We start from the raw sequence: 19452 nt of genomic DNA on the forward strand, positions 1-19452 counted from the left end.
ATACTGAGTTCCTCTGTTGTTTCTCTGTAACTTCCCTTCTATCAATGTGCTTAATAAAAATAAAGCTTAAAATATATTTGCAAAGCTCTAATTAATGGAATTTTTGCTCTGAACTAAAGACTTCTTCCCTGTGCATACTGTGTTATGAAGATGCACCACTTTGGGACTTCTATCAACTCTCCAATAGTTTTGTTGTGACGCTTACACTGCAGTATCCCTGCCAGTCTCTCTCTCCCACCAGGGGGTAAGCTTCCTGGAGACAAAGACTGCATCTCCAGTGTGCAGCACACTGACGGCTGCTCTATAATGTCTGCTGAAAAAAATACTAAAATGAACAGAGGTGAATAGAGACATCATAGAGTAGCTATGCGGACCTGGGAAAGGAGCTTGACTTCTCTGAGCCTCAATTTCTCCACCTGTAAAATAAGGATGACAGTTCCCCCTTGGAGGATTTTTGAGAGACATAATGAAATGGTTTTTATAAAGCATATGCATACACAGCCTGATATATAAAAAGAGTTCAAGCTGTAATATAATTACAGAAAAATCAAGCCATTTTCCATCTTTAAAATAATGTATCATGAAATTTTATCACTGTTAACTTGAAATCATAATTGTCCTTTCATCAATGTAACAAGGAGCTCAAATATTAAGTTCAATAGAACTATATTAAATATAGAAAGGTGGACCAATTTAGAAGTGCCATGTTTCTACATTTTAATACATTTCTATTAAGTATACACAGTTACTATTTCTAGTTATTTATCACAAATAAAAGTCAAAAGTCAGAATAGGTATCCCAAGAAATCTGACCACCTCCCTTTCTTAAAACAAGTAAGTACAACAAGAAAGGCTAATTTGAGCAAAGTGGTTTCAGGCCAGATAAACTGCTGTTATGTCCCATCTCTACTTATCAGCTCGTGACCTTTGGCAAATAATTTAAGTTTGCGTGTCTCGGTTTCCTCTCTGGGAAACAGGAATAATAGGAATATTGACTGATATGAATACAGACTCTCCATAGTGGCTGACACACAGCAAGTAATCCGTGTTAACTGCTATCACCATCATTAATTATACCTTTCAGATGCGGAAACTAAGGTCCAGAGAGAACTAGTTCAATACAGAAATATATTCCAGCTGGAAATACCAAAAAAAAAGGCTGTTTTCCTTATTTAAAGCCAGAATCTCCTTAGCTGGCTAGGGAGGACACTCAGTCCACTCTATAGAGAGGCTAGACCTTTCTGCCCAGCTCTGTCCTAAGGGCTGCCTTCTCCCCAGACTGCAGGCCTCCTTCATTTCTGCCACAGCCACATACTGCCCTTAAAGGGGCCAAAGGTTCTTCCCACCGAGTCTTTCAGAAGTAGCAAGAAACCAAGATACAGTATTTTTCACTTGTTTTTGTCTGCTTCCATGTGAAGTCACAAAACCAAAATACTTTTACTAGGGACATATCTCCTATCTTAGTGCAAGAGTGAGTTAATGGGAAGAGAGACGAGGATTCAAAAAAGCAGGCTGAGATTCCAGACATGACTGCCCGCTCGCTGCTCACCCCACCAGCACAGGCCGATGCCCTCGCTAAGAAGCATGAAGTTAAAACGTTTAACCAAATGCTTTACCTAACAGCTTAGGATGACGAATAACACACAGAATATCACTAAAAGAGAACTTCCAAAACACAGTAAATGCACCTGCACCTTGAGATTTACTATAGAGAATCCTGGCTCCTAACTATGCAGTAGAGCCCTCTTTTCCTCAGGACCAGAAATAGTTCCAAACCCAGACTCCCCGGAATCCAGGGTAAAAGAGAGAAGTGTAGTGGCCAGTGCACCCTACCTAAGACCTCCTTTATATGCGTGTCAAGGACCTGCCTCTCCTGTGGTGAACAGCACCAGAACCACCCCCTCCTGTGGTGAACAACACCACAACCACCCCCTCCTGTGGAGAACAACACCACAACCACCCCCTCCTGTGGTGAATAACACCACAACCACCCCCTCCTGTGGAGAACAACACCACAACCACCCCCTCCTGTGGAGAACAACACCAGAACCACCCCCTCCTGTGGTGAACAACACCACAACCACCCCCTCCTGTGGAGAACAACACCACAACCACCCCCTCCTGTGGTGAACAATACCACAACCACCCCCTCCTGTGGAGAACAATACCACAACCACCCCCTCCTGTGGAGAACAACACCACAACCACCCCCTCCTGTGGAGAACAACACCACAACCACCCCCTCCTGTGGTGAACAACACCACAACCACCCCCTCCTGTGGAGAACAATACCACAACCACCCCCTCCTGTGGTGAACAATACCACAACCACCCCCTCCTGTGGAGAACAACACCACAACCACCCCCTCCTGTGGTGAACAACACCACAACCACCCCCTCCTGTGGTGAACAACACCACAACCACCCCCTCCTGTGGAGAACAACACCACAACCACCCCCTCCTGTGGAGAACAACACCACAACCACCCCCTCCTGTGGTGAACAACACCACAACCACCCCCTCCTGTGGAGAACAACACCACAACCACCCCCTCCTGTGGAGAACAATACCACAACCACCCCCTCCTGTGGAGAACAACACCACAACCACCCCCTCCTGTGGAGAACAACACCACAACCACCCCCTCCTGTGGTGAACAACACCACAACCACCCCCTCCTGTGGAGAACAATACCATAACCACCCCCTCCTGTGGAGAACAATACCACAACCACCCCCTCCTGTGGAGAACAATACCACAACCACCCCCTCCTGTGGTGAACAACACCACAACCATCCCCTCCTGTGGAGAACAATACCACAACCACCCCCTCCTGTGGTGAACAACACCACAACCACCCCCTCCTGTGGTGAACAACACCACAACCACCCCCTCCTGTGGAGAACAACACCACAACCACCCCCTCCTGTGGAGAACAACACCACAACCACCCCCTCCTGTGGTGAACAACACCACAACCACCCCCTCCTGTGGAGAACAATACCACAACCACCCCCTCCTGTGGTGAACAATACCACAACCACCCCCTCCTGTGGAGAACAACACCACAACCACCCCCTCCTGTGGAGAACAACACCACAACCACCCCCTCCTGTGGTGAACAACACCACAACCACCCCCTCCTGTGGAGAACAATACCACAACCACCCCCTCCTGTGGAGAACAATACCACAACCACCCCCTCCTGGTCCTGGGAAGCCCTGTGCCACTAACACACAGACCTCCGCTGTATAACCACATGTCAGTAGAGCATGACAACCCTAATCTGGTGAGAACAGATAAGAAAGAATAGCCATTTCCTTATAAAAACATGGAAACACAGATTTCCAATCTTTATCTCTAAGGGCTTTCTTTGATTACACCATGCTTCCTTCTCTTTTATTTTGATCAATTTAAACAGATCCACTTGAAAGATATTCAAATCAACTAGAAAACATTATTTCTATTAAAACAATTTACAGTTCTCGAGCACGACAATTTATAACTATGTCTGATGGAAACAGGATATGGTTGAAGGAGCATTTGAGATGTTGCTCCCAGGCATATGGTGCCAGTTTGGCTCAAATAAACTCTTCTAAAAATTTTCTATGAGTTTTGAAAAAAATTTAAAAAAGTAAAATAAAATAAATGTGATATGATTGAGCTTCTAAAAATATGCATCAAAAGATATACCTTTCTCTCCCTTCTTTTCGAGACCGTGTCATCTGATTAATTTCCAATGCCATGAGCTTCTTTGCCACACGATATTGCCAGATATAAAATGCTTCTTTTGAAGCTGCTATCACGTGGGTTTTGGTCATTGCAACAAATAGTGGTACTATTAAAAAAAACAAAACATTGAGACAGTTAGGTTACAGTTACACAGACTCACAGAATGGCTGCAAAGGACTTCAGTGGTCACAGAGTTCAATTTCTTGTTTTACAGACAGTATTCCCCACACACAGTCTGGGAAATCGGTTAAGAGTCAAACGCTTGTAAAACCATACAAAAATATTAATTCAAAATGAATCAAAGACCTAACTATAGAGCTCTTAGAAAAAAACATAGGAGTAAGTCTTTGTGACTTTGGGTTAGGCAATGGTTTCTTAAGCATGACACCGAAAGCACAAGCAACCAAAGAAAAATAGATAAATTGGACATCATCAAAATTAAAACCATTTGTGCTTCAAAGTACACCATAAAAAACCTGCATAAACAACCCACAAGAGAGAGAATACATATGTAAAGAACTCTTATGACTCAGAGACATATAGCCCAGTTGAAAGATAGGCTAAGGATCTGAAGAGAAATAGATATACAAATAACCAGTAAGCAGATGGAAAGGTGCTCAATAGCATTAGCCATCAGGCAAATGCCACAATGAGACACCACTTCACACCCACTATTTCTGCTAGATTCAAGCGTGAGACAAGACCTGAGTATTGGCAAAGATGTGGAGAAATGGTAGGAATGTAGAGTGGAGCACCCACTTTGAAAAACAGCTTAGCAGTTCTTTAAAATGTAAACATAGAATCACCATCTACCCCAGCAATTCCACTCTTAGGTATAACCTAAAATATGACAACATGTGCCCACACAAAAATTCATATACACAAATGTTCATAACAGCATTATTCATAATAGCCAAAAAGTAAAAACCACCCAAATGTCCATTAACTGATGAATGGATAAATAAAATCCCATTTCTTCCTCGCATCCCCACTACTACTGCTTGGTTAGGGCATTTGTCCTTCCTTCCGATCTCATGTCTTATATTTCCTCACTAATTTAGAAAAGAAAATTCTCCAAAGTTTCTTCCTAATTTAGGAATATATTCTCCTAAACATATAATTTTTTTTCATATATTCTGCTTCTTAGAGAACATTTAATTAAGCTCTTACTGTGTAGCCTTTAATGAAACAGATAGTCTCATCATATCCATCCTACAAAGAAATGAAAAATTAAAAATGTAAAATAACATGTCCAAGGTCACAAAGAAAATAAACAACATAAAATTAAACATAAATCCACATAAAAACTCCTTCATAAAAGATCATTTTAGTACCTAATTTCTAAATTCATAATTAAAACGGTAAAAAAAAAAAAAAAAACTACTCCACTACTTACAACTATTACAAAAAGTCACCATTTATAAAGCCAGAATAAACAAATGATGTTAACTGCAATTACCATTTACGGAGGAGTTCTTGCCACAGGCCAAATAAAAGGCATTTAAGGCAGTAAGAAACCTAGAAACTGAACAAAGAATCAGAAACTTGATTGACGGTATGGTGTTAATTGAATAGATTTAACAAACTGGGGATTCAAATTCAAGAATGTTTATAGGCTAGGCCCTGGCCGGTTGGCTCAGCGGTAGAGCGTCGGCCTGGCGTGCGGGGGACCCGGATTCGATTCCCGGCCAGGGCACATAGGAGAAGCACCCATTTGCTTCTCCACCACCCCCCTCCTTCCTCTCTGTCTCTCTCTTCCCCTCCCGCAGCCAAGGCTCCATTGGAGCAAAGATGGCCCGGGCGCTGGGGATGGCTCCTTGGTCTCTGCCCCAGGCGCTAGAGTGGTTCTGGTCGTGGCAGAGCGATGCCCCGGAGGGGCAGAGCATCACCCCCTGGTGGGCAGAGCGTTGCCCCTGGTGGGAGTGCCGGGTGGATCCCCGTCGGGCGCATGCGGGAGTCTGTCTGACTGTCTCTCCCCGTTTCCAGCTTCAGAAAAATACAAAAAAAAAAAAAAAAAAAAAAAAGAATGTTTATAGGCTAAATAACTCAGAATAGTGAATCATATTTTTAAAAAATTTTTCCTTCCACTTGTCAAGATTTTTGTATTAAAAATGTGTACTGTTACCCAACCCTAGAGGGGGACAGAAGCCTTCATGCAGGGACACCAAGTGAAGGGCAGTCCTGGGGACAGGCCAGCCTGCTGAAACCCCGCGTGGAAGGACCGGGCAGCCAGGCGCAGGCTCTCCCCGACCATCTCCACTAAATCACACACACTTTGCTCACTTCCCAGTAAATGCTATCGTGAAGACTCTGATGCTGGTAACTATTATGCCCTTAATGTGATGTGAAGTTCACAAAGTGTAACTGCTTTCTAATAAAATACCATTCTTTCTTAGCATATGAAAGTATTTTTCTAACCAATGTTAACCTGCAATTACAATCATGTCCCTGTATTTTGATACATCCTAAATAACCATAAGAGTTTATCATTAGCCTGATTAATTCAAAATTAAAATACTAGTGGTTTCACAGTAAAAGTCAGATCTCTTGGATTTAAATCACAGGCATTTGCTAACTCTGTGGCCTTAGATAAATTACTTATTACCTCTGAACCTTAGTTTACTGACTGTAAAGTGAAAGTAATAATTATACCAATCTTACAGAGCTGCTTTACAGATTAAATTTAAATATAAAGCATAATACAGTGCCTAACATAAAATAAATATTTTAAAAACCAATATTTATTGAATTTTTCAAAATTATGTCAGGCATATATTTTAATATATTAATTATAATACCATGTATAACATGAGTATATTAATACAATGTGTCTGTAAAGTCATGGTGCACTTTTGACCAGTCACAGGAAAGCAACAAAAGATGATAGAAATGTGAAATCTGCACCAAATAAAAGGAAAACCCTCCCAGTTTCTGTAGGATGATGTGGCAGCATGTGCGCATGCGCAGATGATGACGTAACACTGTGTATACAGCGGAATAGCCCACAGCCATGCCAGTCGAGATGTGGACAATACAGAGGAAAGTTCAGTGTGTTCTGTGGCTCGCTAAATTCGAATCCGTGACCAAAGTGCAACGTGAATATCGGCGTGTTTATAACGAAGCGCCACCACATAGGAATAACATTACTGGGTGGGATAAGCAGTTGAAGGAAACCAGCAGTTTGGTAGAGAAACCCCGTTCTGGTAGGCCATCAGTCAGCGACGAGTCTGTAGAGGCTATACAGGATAGCTACCTAAGGAGCCCTAAAATATCTGTGCATGAGCCCACATCGAACTGCACTGAATAGGTATGAAACTGGGAGAGTTTTCCTTTTATTTGGTGCAGATTTCACATTTCTATCGTCTTTTGTTGCTTTCCTGTAACTGGTCAAAAGTGCACCATGACTTTACGGACACACTGTATATAATTAATATAGTACATATATTAACTTACAACCATCCTGTCAGGTAGACATTATTATTATTCTCACTTAGCAGATGAAGAAACTAAAGTATGGAATGGTTAAATAACTTCCTGAAGTTGCACAGCTGGAAAGCAGTAGAAGCTGGGATATAAACCCAGTTAATCTGGCTCCGAATACACGCTCTTAACTACTATGGCACACCACCTCTCATAAAGGGCTGATAAGTGTCCAGTGTGGTTGCTATTACTGTTTTTATTTGTATTATCTACATAGGTTTTTTTTTTATAATAAAACTATATACAGATCCACTAGTCAATACTAAAAACAATTACAAATTATCTGACACATAGGTTCTTTTGAATCAATGTGGCAGTGATGTCAGCAAATTCACATGGGTAGCTAAACCTTCTACATAAATGATACTGGATCTTTATTAAAAGATCCATCCATCCAGGTAGATCAGTTCTTAGTTTCCTAGACCAAAGCCTCTAGGAAAAAGTTAGAAGAACAAATTTTAATAGAATATTTTAGGAAGAAAGTATTTTAGAAAGAAATCACAACTGGGATAAAAGCACTTCATGTCCTTCTGAGCTATTCAAAATCTGAAAAGAGAAACTCAAAATATCTACAAAGATAATTGGGGGGAAAAATTTTAAGAAAGTAGTCATGCTTTCATTAACTGAATTTTATAATGCTAGTAGGTAGTAGGTACTTATTAGCCAAGCAAGGATTTAAAATGATTTTTAAAAATCCACAAATTTTTTTAATATATATTTGTTCTCATTATAATTCATACCTGCTTTTTTGTTTCAGCCTTTTTTTTTTTTTTTGTATTTTTCTGAAGTTGAAAACGGGGAGGCAGACAGACTCCCGCATGCACCCGACCAGGATCCACAGGGCACTCCCACCAGGGGGCGTCGCTCTGTTGCAACCAGAGCTATTCTAGCGCCTGAGGCAGAGGCCATAGAGCCATCCTCAGCGCCCGGGCAAACTTTGTTCCAGTGGAGCCTCGGCTGCGGGAGGGGAAGAGAGAAACAGAGAGGAAGGAGAGGGGGAGGGGTGAAGAAGCAAATGGGCGCTTCTCCTGTGTGCCCTGGCTGGGAATCGAACCTGGGATTCATGCATGCCAGGCCAACGCTCTACCACTGAGCCAACCAGCCAGGGCAAAATCCACAAATTTGCATACAAGTAAAGCCCTGTTTGTAATATTTAAATGCTGAGGACTGAAATAAATATCTACACTGTAATGTTCCTCCACTTTCCCACTTAATCATTTCTCAGCCCTTTAAAGAGCTGGCAAACTGAAGTAGCACTGAAACATTTTCATCAACTGCCCGCTCTGGACCGCACAAAAGACTCACTTCCTGTGCTACACCCATTGTTAGGAAACTCCTGCCTGCTCCCAGCAAAGTGGCTGCACAGGCACCTGATACTGTTCAGACATTTGTCATGTCTTCATACCTCTGCAAATGCCATTTTCTCAAAGTGTCACCTGAAGAGGTACCCTTCAATACTCAGCTTAAATGAAACCTTCTCTAAGTAGAAAGGATGTCCGTGCCATCCTCATGCATTGACCTCCACTTATCCAGCACCTAGCACAATACCTGGCAGATAGCAGGGCAGTAACTGTCTTTGTTCAACAGATTAATGGTATTTTAATTATTTATTTAGCGATCCTACAGGAAATTTCATAATTAATTTCTTAGCCTTCCCTGTACCCACTATAGTACTGAAACAATATATGCTCATTGAAGGTTTACTAAATAAATGGATATTTTCAATATTTTCATACATTCAATAAACAAATACACTCTTAGGCAGTGGGGATACAGAAATAAATAGATGAAGATGTTTAAGAAGCTCAAAATCGTATGGGGAAGATAGACAAGAAAATCAACAATCACAGTGCAGAGTAAATACTCTGAATAGAAGCACACCTAAGCACACCTGAGGACTCGGAGGAAGAACATCAAAAAAGATACCTACCTCCTACCTGGACAGTACAACAGAATACCACAAACTAAACTTCTATAATAATGCATTAAGTTCTTTTTTAAATTTTCTATACAAATAGGACAAAACAAAAATCACACTTTCTGTAATAATTTCAGTTACATACTTTTCTTTTTTCTTTTTCTTTTTTTTTTGCTTTAGCCTCCAGTCCTCATGAAAATTTGGCATAGAAACTTTAAAAAGGAATTTTACAGTATGACAGAAAATGTTGAGTCTTAGGTGAGTTTACTTTGGCAGTAACCCAATAAAAGAACTGTTTGTTAAAATTTCAGCCACAGAGACTGCAAAAATAAATAGTTGCTAGACTCAGAACCACAAATAATTATGCCCTCAAGCATTTGCTATTTGATGAAGGCTAAAAATTTACATCTGGCTTTATTAAAAGTAGAATACCTGTGATAAAATTACTTTGAAGCTAATCCCATCAGCATATGATTCTATGTTAAAACTTGATATCAAAGAAAAAAGCATATAATCTGAAGATTGACAGAATTTACCCCTTAGACTTTTGTTCCTAATAAATATAAGATATTCATGTGATAAGTCTGTAATAATTTTAAGCTAAGCCCTTTAACAAGGAACACTAACGTGTGTGTGTGTGTGTGTGTGTGTATAAACATATAAATATGCCTAGTAACAACAAAGACATGAAGTTGAAAAGTTTCAAGATCTACAAGTCAGTTACCAAGCCCCTAAACATAAAGTATAAAATCTTTCAGGCCAGTAAATATTTCTCACATTTGCTTGTATTACCCACAAGGCTCGGCAAAATGAAACACTTAGAAGGCAGACACTAACATTTGACTATAAAGGCTACATGTGAAACACGAAGGGAAAAGAAAAGATTAGTTCTCAGATTCAGAACGTGATTCAGAACCTAATTCAATGTTTTCAGTTTTGAAATCTAATAGTTTTTCTAATACCATATCCAATAAACTACCATATGCTTTAAAAGAAAATCTTTACTTCTGGAAGTTATAGTAAAACAGCGTCAAAATATTTGGTGATAGTTTTTAACAAAATACTTAAACAAAATTTGAAACTTTTTAACAGTTACTTTCATAGCTATTGGATACAGGGAATGGTACATCTAAAGCAGTGGTCCCCAACCCCTGGGCCGCAGACTGGTACCGGTTCGTGGGCCATTTGGTACCGGTCCACAGAGAAAGAATAAATAACTTACATTATTTCCGTTTTATTTATATTTAAGTCTGTACAATCTTTTATTTTTAAAAAATGACCAGATTCCCTCTGTTACATCCATCTAAGACTCACTTTTGATGCTTGTCTCAGTCACGTGATACATTTATCCATCCCACCCTAAAGGCCGGTCCGTGAAAATATTTTCGACATTAATCCGGTCCGTGGCCCAAAAAAGGTTGGGGACCACTGATCTAAAGTAACAAATATCTGAATACAAAAACTCAGGCATTTTTGCCCTGGCCGGTTGGCTCAGTGGTAGAGCATCAGCCTGGCGTGCAGAAGTCCCGGGTTCGATTCCCGGCCAGGGCACACAGGAGAAGCGCCCATCTGCTTCTCCACCCCTCCACCCCTCCTTCCTCTCTGTCTCTCTCTTCCCCTCCCGCAGCTGAGGCTCCATTGGAGCAAAGATGGCCCGGGCGCTGGGGATGGCTCCTTGGCCTCTGCCCCAGGCACTAGAGTGGCTCTGGTCGCGGCAGAGCGACGCCCCGGAGGGGCAGAGCATCGCCCCCTGGTGGGCAGAGCATCGCCCCTGGTGGGCGTGCCGGGTGGATCCCAGTCGGGCGCATGCGGGAGTCTGTCTGACTGTCTCTCCCCATTTCCAGCTTCAGAAAAATACCAAAAACAAACAAACAAACAAAAAAAAAACTCAGGCATTTTTAAAGTCCCTAATAATAGACATATTTCTTTGGAAAATTCTGGAAAAGGCAAATTCATTTTTACAAGCAGCCCTGTGTTTTTTATGGAAGAGAGGTATTTACAGGCAGTTTATTAATAATAAAAGTGCTTTAAGGGCAAAATTCTTTCTATAATCTTCAGTTTATTACATATTAATCATTACTGTGCATACCAATTACTATACAATTATAGTTCCCGCTTAAAGTAAATGATAGCAGTACAGCAGATGTGAGATTATTATGGATTTTAGATAAAATAACCTTATAATGGGTGTGTTAATCAGAGTACTTCTGGTTAATTCAGTGAAATGGGCATTATTAATCACTGTACATGGTTAACAGGCATACACTGGACCTGGCAAACCAGGAAATAGGCTCATCCTCGTTTTGGAGAATACCATTCTAATTTAATAGTACCACTGTTAGGTTTTTTAATTCATTTTACAAATAATTTACTTCTAAATAGGAAATAAATATGAACATTTCCTTACCAATATCAATGTATTTGGGATCCAAGGGTGTACCAATAGAATTACAAAGAACTAGCACAAACTGTGAACAAATAAAAAAAAAGGCATCAGAACTCCTGTTTAAGTACAATAAAGGAAGTAACGTTCCACATAGCATGCCTATCTCTTTCTCAAGTACCACTGAGAAATAATGGATAAAATGTTGTCAAAGAATAGCAGATTAATATAATCTACAACACTAAATATAAAAAATATGAATTAAAATTAAACCAAGGTTGATTTCTCAATAATGGAAGACTGTGGTTTTTAAGACACTTAAGGAACACAAATACACTGGCTACAGTTCATTAGTTACACTTCTAAATTCCTGGTCAGCTATAACCTCAATATTCATTTTTATCCTATGATCAGCTATAAGAGCTAATTTAACTTGTTACCATTGCACCAAATGTTTCCAGCTGGCTCTCCTCCTTTGAAGCAATATATAAATGACATAAGAAATTCAGAAAAATTCAGTTAATTTAGAAAAAGCATAATCCAACCTAGTGAAAAAGGCTTAAAAAGCCAATTAACACACACACAAATAATTATCAACAATTCATATTAAGAAAACAATCAAGCATAATGTACACTTTATATCATATTGTGCTAAAGTGATAATTTCATTTTTTTACTGTTAGCACCTTTTCTGCATCTAACCAAGGATACTATTTTACTTAACAGTTCTCCTGATTAGGATGATTGCAAGTTAATCAATTCTCTATAACATACAAACTTTGTCTTTCTTTTTCCAGCATCTCAAGTAAAACTTGTTTAATTTTTATAAATATCATCTAAATGACAAATGTCCTACTAAAATATTATAATTTACTCTTCCATACTTAAAATAAGCTTACTCACTGCCACAAGACACCACAAATAACTTGTATTTTATATTTAGTTCTCATTGCATGCTCACAGACTCAAACAGTTCCATGAGACTTCTTACTAAAAACACAAATCTCCCCTAACTTTCCATTTCTTCATTCCTAGAGTAATTACTTTCAGCTTAATTCATCCCTTTGATATTTACCTCCACAATCTAAGAAATACATTTTGTTTCAATTGGGGAGTTTTCTATTGACTCCCTTCTATAAGAGACAAGAATGTAGTCTCTCTCACCTCTCAGTGTGGCCCTTATCCCACGGGGACCCTTCCATTCCTCCATTTTTCCACTTAAATTTTATTAGATCAGAGCTTAGGGCTTAATTAGTTTATCATACTTCAAACAAAAGTTTTTTAAATTAAGAAATCCAGTAAGTACATCATTTTGACTAGATAAATGCTATTCACAAAATTGAGTCCTCAAGTACATCATGAGCTATTTTCCTTTCAAGTGCACTTCGGTCATTTGTTTTTTCTCTTTGCTTAGTTTTCTCTAATTATTACTAACTCAAGTCCCCATTTCACTCCCAGTACGCATGTCTCCTTTCAAAGATTCAGCTACGTTAACAGTTCTATTAACCTCATCTTGAATTTCTTCCAGAACCATGTGACCTGCTCTCCTGTGCGGCCCCCTGGCATGCCGCACACTGTGCTGGGGCCACTCTGCACCACTGTAGGTAGGCTGTCCTGCTTCTTCCACTTTCCCAGTTTATTCCTCCTTTTGGTGGATCAGATCCTGAAGTAGCTTTCTAAGATCAGAAACCTTGAAGCATAAATTTTTGGTGAGCCTGTATATCTATAAATGTTTTTTTTTTTTGTATTTTTCTGAAGCTGGAAACGGGGATAGATAGTCAGACAGACTTCCACATGCAACCGACCGGGATCCACCCGGCACGCCCACCAGGGGGCGACGCTCTGCCCACCAGGGGGCGTTGCTCTGTCACGACCAGAGCCACTCCAGCACCTGGGGCAGAGGCCAAGGAGCCATCCCCAGCGTCCGGGCCATCTTTGCTCCAATGGAGCCTCGCTGCGGGAGGGGAAGAGAGAGACAGAGAGGAAGGAGAGGGGGAGGGGTGGTGAAGCAGATGGGCGCTTCTCCTATGTGCCCTGGCCGGGAATCGAACCTGGGACTTCTGCACACCAGGCCAATGCTCTACCACTGAGCCAACCGGCCAGGGCCTATAAATGTTTTTATTCTACCTTCATTTTAAGTAATAGTTGGCTTAAGACATGGAATTGAAGATGGGAGATTGTTCTTCCTCAGAATTTTGAAAGTAGTTCTCCAAAGTACTGCTGTTGACAAGTTGAATGCCACTAGGTTACCTAGCCCTATTAAGTATTTTTCCTCAGAAGCTTGTAGAATCCTTTTATCCCTAGAACTATGAAACATCACAATGACATGACTCGATACGGAAATATTGTTATTCAGTGACCTCAACACTTAAAATCTAGAAACACAGGGAAATTTTCTTGAATTTTTTTTTCAGAATTACTTGACTCCGTTTTGCCTGTTCACTTTTTTAGAACTGTTGTTCCAATACTGAACTTCCAGGGCTATCCTGCAAGTTTCTGGTATCTTCACTCCTCTTCTCCATTTCCTGGTCTTCTTTCTCCACTTTATCAGTCTTCCTTAATTTTCTCCTCCAACTCTTCTGTCACATTTTCACAGTTGTTACCACATTTGCAATTCTCAAAAGCTTCCTTACCTACAGTATCCTTCCCTTGCTTTATAGATGGATATCTCTAAACTCTCTGAAGTTACCTGAGGTGGCCCCTTTGGAGTGTTCTTCTTACAGTCTCTGCTCCCTCCCCCCCTTTTCTCTGTGTTTTTGTGTCTGTATGTTAAATCAGATGCTTTCCTGAAAAGTCTGATAACTTGTCTAGCTGCTTATATTTAAGAATGTGACACTAAAAAGCTGTTTGGAATCTGTTTGTTTATGAGTAAGCCTCACAACTCATCCTCACAGTAAGGTGATTGGGCAAGGGTGTTTCCTGGGAGACTTCCAACGTGAGTACCTTTAGAGCAGTGTTTTTCAACCATTGTGCAGTGAGACATGGTCAGGTGTGCGGTGGGGAAAATAAACATGGGTCCCCAAACTATGGCCCACGTGCCAGATAAGGCCCACGGAGGCTATTTATCCAGCCCGCCACCAGCCCCTCCATCCGAACATAAACATTCCCCTCACAATCCCTCCAGCTATCAGTGACAGGAAGAGTGGAGGCACAGGGAACGCTCACTGACCAATCACCTTCTAGGATTCATCCTGACCACTAGCAATGAACCAATAGTAGGCCGCCTCTCATCCACACCCAGGAAGGTCCCCTTGATGAGTTAGGACTCAGCCCCCTTAGGTCTGCTAAGGCGATTACCACCAACCAGCCTCCTCTCTAACCTCCAGAACTACAGTGTGTCCGTAAAGCCATGGTGCACTTTTGACCAGTCACAGGAAAGCAACAAAAGACGACAGAAACGTGAAATCTGCACCAGAAAAAGGAAAACCCTCCCAGTTTCTGTAGGATGATGTGGCAGCATGTGCGCATGCACAGATGATGTCATAACACTGTGTATACAGCGGAGCAGCCCACAGCAATGCCAGTCGAGATGTGGACAGTACAGAGGAAAGTTCAGTGTGTTCTGTGGCTCGCTAAATTCGAGTCCATGACCAAAGTGCAATGTGAATATCGGCGCGTTTATAATGAAGCGCCACCACATAGGAATAACATTACTGGGTGGGATAAGCAGTTGAAGGAAACCGGCAGTTTGGTGGAGAAACCCCGTTCTGGTAGGCCATCAGTCAGTGACAAGTCTGTAGAGGCTATACGGGATTGCTACCTAAGGAGCCCTAAAAAATCTGTGTGTGAGCCCACATCGAGCTGCACTGAATAGGTATGAAACTGGGAGAGTTTTCCTTTTATTTGGTGCAGATTTCACATTTCTATTGTCTTTTGTTGCTTTCCTGTGACCGGTCAAAGTGCACCATGACTTTACAGACACACTGTATGTTGCCATTTCCTCTCCCTTTCTGGTTCCTATGGACTTATGACTTCTTTAAAAATACTCTGTTTTAGTGAGTTTCAGGAAAAAATAGAGTCAAATGTGCCAGTTCAAATGGTTGCTTTAAACCAAAAACTCTATACTTTTTAATGGGATAAAATAATTTAAAACATAACGGTAGTTCTCTTTTGAAAAACTTACATGCTTCTGCAAATATTTAAATTGTTAGCATACCTCTTAAAAAGGCATTGTTTACATTACTTATTTTGTGCTACAAGACATTGATTTTTAAAGCAATATAACTAATTTCTTGAGCATTTATACTAGACATCTGGATATTCAGTTTTGCTCATGGAATTTTAATTTGGAAAAGGTTTTGTAGTATTTTGAATATATTTCAGAGACAAAAAGCTTTAATACTGAACTGGTCAATATAAAGTCAGTGGATCAACTGATTGGGAAAAAAAAAATCAAGGAACATATTGAATAGAACTGATAGGGTCATATCATTTTCCAAAACAGAGGTCTAGCTAGACATGACCAATAGACCCAATACTTCACTGCCCCTGTCCATATAGAGGCCATGCTTAATAAGGTAGATAACTATAACCCAATTCTGCCAAGCCACTGGCCCATCTACATTTTACAATATCAAGAACACCTACCTGAGGATGATTTTCTTCAGCCTTCGTAGCCAAAATGCAGAAATCTCCATAGGTAGTAATAGAAATGAGACTCTTCACATATTTAATGTATTTCTCATTGTTTTTCGTATCCCAAAATATAACACAGTATTCTGGACGATCAGGTTTGGTATAAGCATAGACGATGGTATTTGAGCAATATCCCCACTAGGAAAAAAAGGATGGAAGAGAGGGAATGGGAGGAGGGAAGAGGGGAAGGAAAGGCAGGAAAAGGGAAAATGAACATTTAACCTTGGGAAAGAAAACACATTATTATATTTTTACTCTAGAAATATTGCAGATACATGGTTTATCAATTCTGACAAAATATATTTTTCAGAAATGAATGAGATAAAGATGAACATTCAGCTGAACCCCTTTTCTCATTAAAATAACAAAAAATCTAAGAGTGATTCAGATAGTTATAAAGCAAATAATGTACTGTAAAAATAAGTTAGTTTTTTAACTTTCCTTATTTTCATCTGTAAGATTTAAGCTTCGGTGGTGGGAATTTCAGAAATAAGCCAGGCAGAGAAAGAAAAATATCATATGACCTCACTCATATGAGGAATTTAATGAACAATGTGAAATGAGGAACAGAATAGAGGCAGAGGTGGGATCAAAGGGACCAGAGGGAAAGTGGTCAGAGGGAAAGGGGAGGAGAGGATGGGGTCAAAGAAGGGAAAGAGATTAATGAAATTATATATATATATATATATATATATATATATATATATATATATATATATATATATAACACAGCATTATAGAGAGCAGGACAGCAAATCCTGGAGGGAAGGGGGGAGGGTGTTGAGGGGAGGGGACAAAGGGGGAATCAAGGGGAACACGGGGGTGGGAGGGGAGGGAGATATATTCGGTGGGACACTTGACTATATGTAAGCACAATAAATTAAAATCAATAAAAAAAAATTTCTCAATAGTCAGTAATGGCTGCAAGGGGGTGCAGCAGGGAGAGGGACCATGGTCACAAGCTCAGATTTTGGTCTCCAAACCAAATCTAAGGACAGACACTCTGCCTTTCCCCCCCATTCACACTTTTATATTTGTTTTTATCAGAGTAACATTTGCACAGAGTTTATAATCAGATAATTCTACATGGCTTATTTAAAACAAAAACAAAATGCAGAACCTTCTCCTCAATTTCCTCCCAGGGCAGACATTTACAACTCTTCTAGTTGTGATGGCTGTGGTAGCTATCTCCATGGTCCATATGTATCGATTACGGAACTTGTACACTTAGAGCTTCCACTCCCGCTAACTGTCCCAATGTATTTATGTGCCATTTTGAATCAACCAATAGAGTCAACGTTATTACAATTGTGTTTACTATTCAAAGCTAACATTTTTACTTTAAGGCAATATTAGACTTACACAAAAGTTACAGAGCTAGCACAGAGCTCCCTGTACTCCTCTCTTGCCGTTGCCTATTGTTTGCATCTTATATCACCACAGTACATTTGTGACAGCTAAGGCACCAACGCTGATGAAGTATTACTAACTGAACTTCATACTTATTTAGATTTCATCAGCTTTTCCATAATGTCCTTTTCCTCTTTCCGAATCCTTCTGAGGATATATTATATTTAGTTGTCGTGTCTCCTTTGGTTTCCCTGGGCCATGACGGGTTTTCAGTCTGTCTTCGTTTTTAATGACAGCTTTGAGGAGTACCGATCAGGTATTTTGTAGAATGTCCTTCGATTTGGGTTTGTCTGATGTCCTTCCCAAGCTCAGATCAGGAGTATCAGTTTTTAGGAATACCACCAGAGAAATGAAGAGCTCTTCTGTCATGTCATCAGGGGGTATGTGATACCCACGTGACATCACTAGGGATGCTGACCTTGATCACTGAGACAAGGCAGTGTTTGCCAGGTTTCTCCGTTGTGAAGTTACTTTCTTTTTTGCCCCTCTCCATTCTGTACTCTTTGGACATCAGTCACTAAGTGCAGCCTATGGTCAACCTGGGGAAGAAGGGACTGCACACCACCTCCTGAAGGGGGCGGGGCCTGAGTAAATTTGAATACTTCGTCAAGGAGATCTATCTGTTTTGTTTCCCTCGTTTATTTATATCAGTTTGTATTCCTGGACAATTTGTTTTATAATTTGGGTCACAATCCAATGTTGCTCAAATTGATCCACCACTGGCCGCCAGGAGCTCTGTGTCTCTGGCACAGCTTCCCTTCTGCTTCTTTAGCACTCCCTGACTTCCTGGCACTGTAAGATGCACCATGCTTAGCCCACACTTTCCCCACACCAGTCCTAGACTCAGACATTTCTCCAAGGTTCTCTGCCCTTTAAAGATGATATTTGTATAAGTTTTTTAATAACAAATACTTTTAACAGTTTACCAGCTCAGTCTGAATCTTCAGAATGTTCCCCTCTGGTCCATTCTCTCCCCTGCTCACCCCTGCTCTGTGTCCTGGAGGCTGACTTCTCTGAACTCCATTCCCTGGGCCACCTTGCCTCTGGCTTGGCCAGTAGAAGACGCGCACAGGTAGGGAGAGGGCTGAAGTCCCTAGCCCCCGAGCTGTCTCTGCCCAGCCAGCTGGCAGTGGCTCCGGCAGGTGGGCCCTCCTGCACCATCCCAGCTCTAACCAGGTCCAGGACAATACTTCCTCATCTTGCTTGCTTTGCTAGCCTCTGGGTGCTCTCTGTGTCATCCCTTCCCAGTCCTCCTACCCCTGCCCAGAGCCCGGTAATAAACCCTCCATCAGTCTCTCTTCAATGACTCCTGTGAGTGTACCATCTGTTTCCTGCTGAGACGCTGACCATTAGAGGAATGTTACTCGATACCTACAGTATCCCAGAAAAGCTTCCTAGTTCTGAGGTTTTCACACTGAAAAGCCTCCTTTTAGCTGGCTTCTAAAACAAAGAGGCTATATGAATAGAGCAAGAAACACATTTTGAGCTATAACAAAATTATTTAGTAAAAACAGCTCCTTTTCTTTTTTTACAACTGTTCATAATACTCACCTTATAATCAGGTCGAATATTTGCAAAATATATAAAACAATCGACAGCTAGTGCAATTTTCAATCCACCTCCTTCCCAAGACAGTGCAGATATCTGCTTTCCAGAAACCTTCAAAGTGCCTAGACACTGAAAAAATAATTATATGTAACCTCAATGATCACAATTAAATAAAATACAAATTGCTACCAATCACATCAGAGGGATCAAAACTGGTACAAAAATTAATTTGTAAAAGGTTGCTACTCACTACAAAACATTTTCCTTGAATTTTTTTTGTTTGTTTACTCAGAAGAGGGGAGGCAGAGACAGACTCCTGCATGAACCCTGACTAGGATTCACCTG

The 19452-nt window shown here is 40.6% G+C and overlaps 1 protein-coding gene across 2 annotated transcripts in view; it reads right to left on the reverse strand.

The window, feature by feature from the left end:
* Nucleotides 1–19452, reverse strand: part of WDR35 (WD repeat domain 35) — an 84913-nt gene that overhangs the window by 28257 nt on the left and 37204 nt on the right. The window contains exons 9-13 of one of the 2 annotated variants that reach the window (XM_066235579.1): nt 19111–19236; nt 16102–16287; nt 11955–11987; nt 11539–11599; nt 3695–3839 (exon numbers count right to left, since the gene is read on the reverse strand). In XM_066235579.1, the coding sequence (XP_066091676.1) occupies nt 3695–3839; nt 11539–11599; nt 11955–11987; nt 16102–16287; nt 19111–19236 (551 nt within the window). The remainder of the gene's footprint in view (nt 1–3694; nt 3840–11538; nt 11600–11954; nt 11988–16101; nt 16288–19110; nt 19237–19452) is intronic. The other variant, XM_066235580.1, reaches the window with a different exon arrangement.

This window comes from Saccopteryx bilineata, chromosome 6 (assembly GCF_036850765.1).
Source record: "Saccopteryx bilineata isolate mSacBil1 chromosome 6, mSacBil1_pri_phased_curated, whole genome shotgun sequence".
NCBI lineage: Eukaryota > Metazoa > Chordata > Mammalia > Chiroptera > Emballonuridae > Saccopteryx > Saccopteryx bilineata.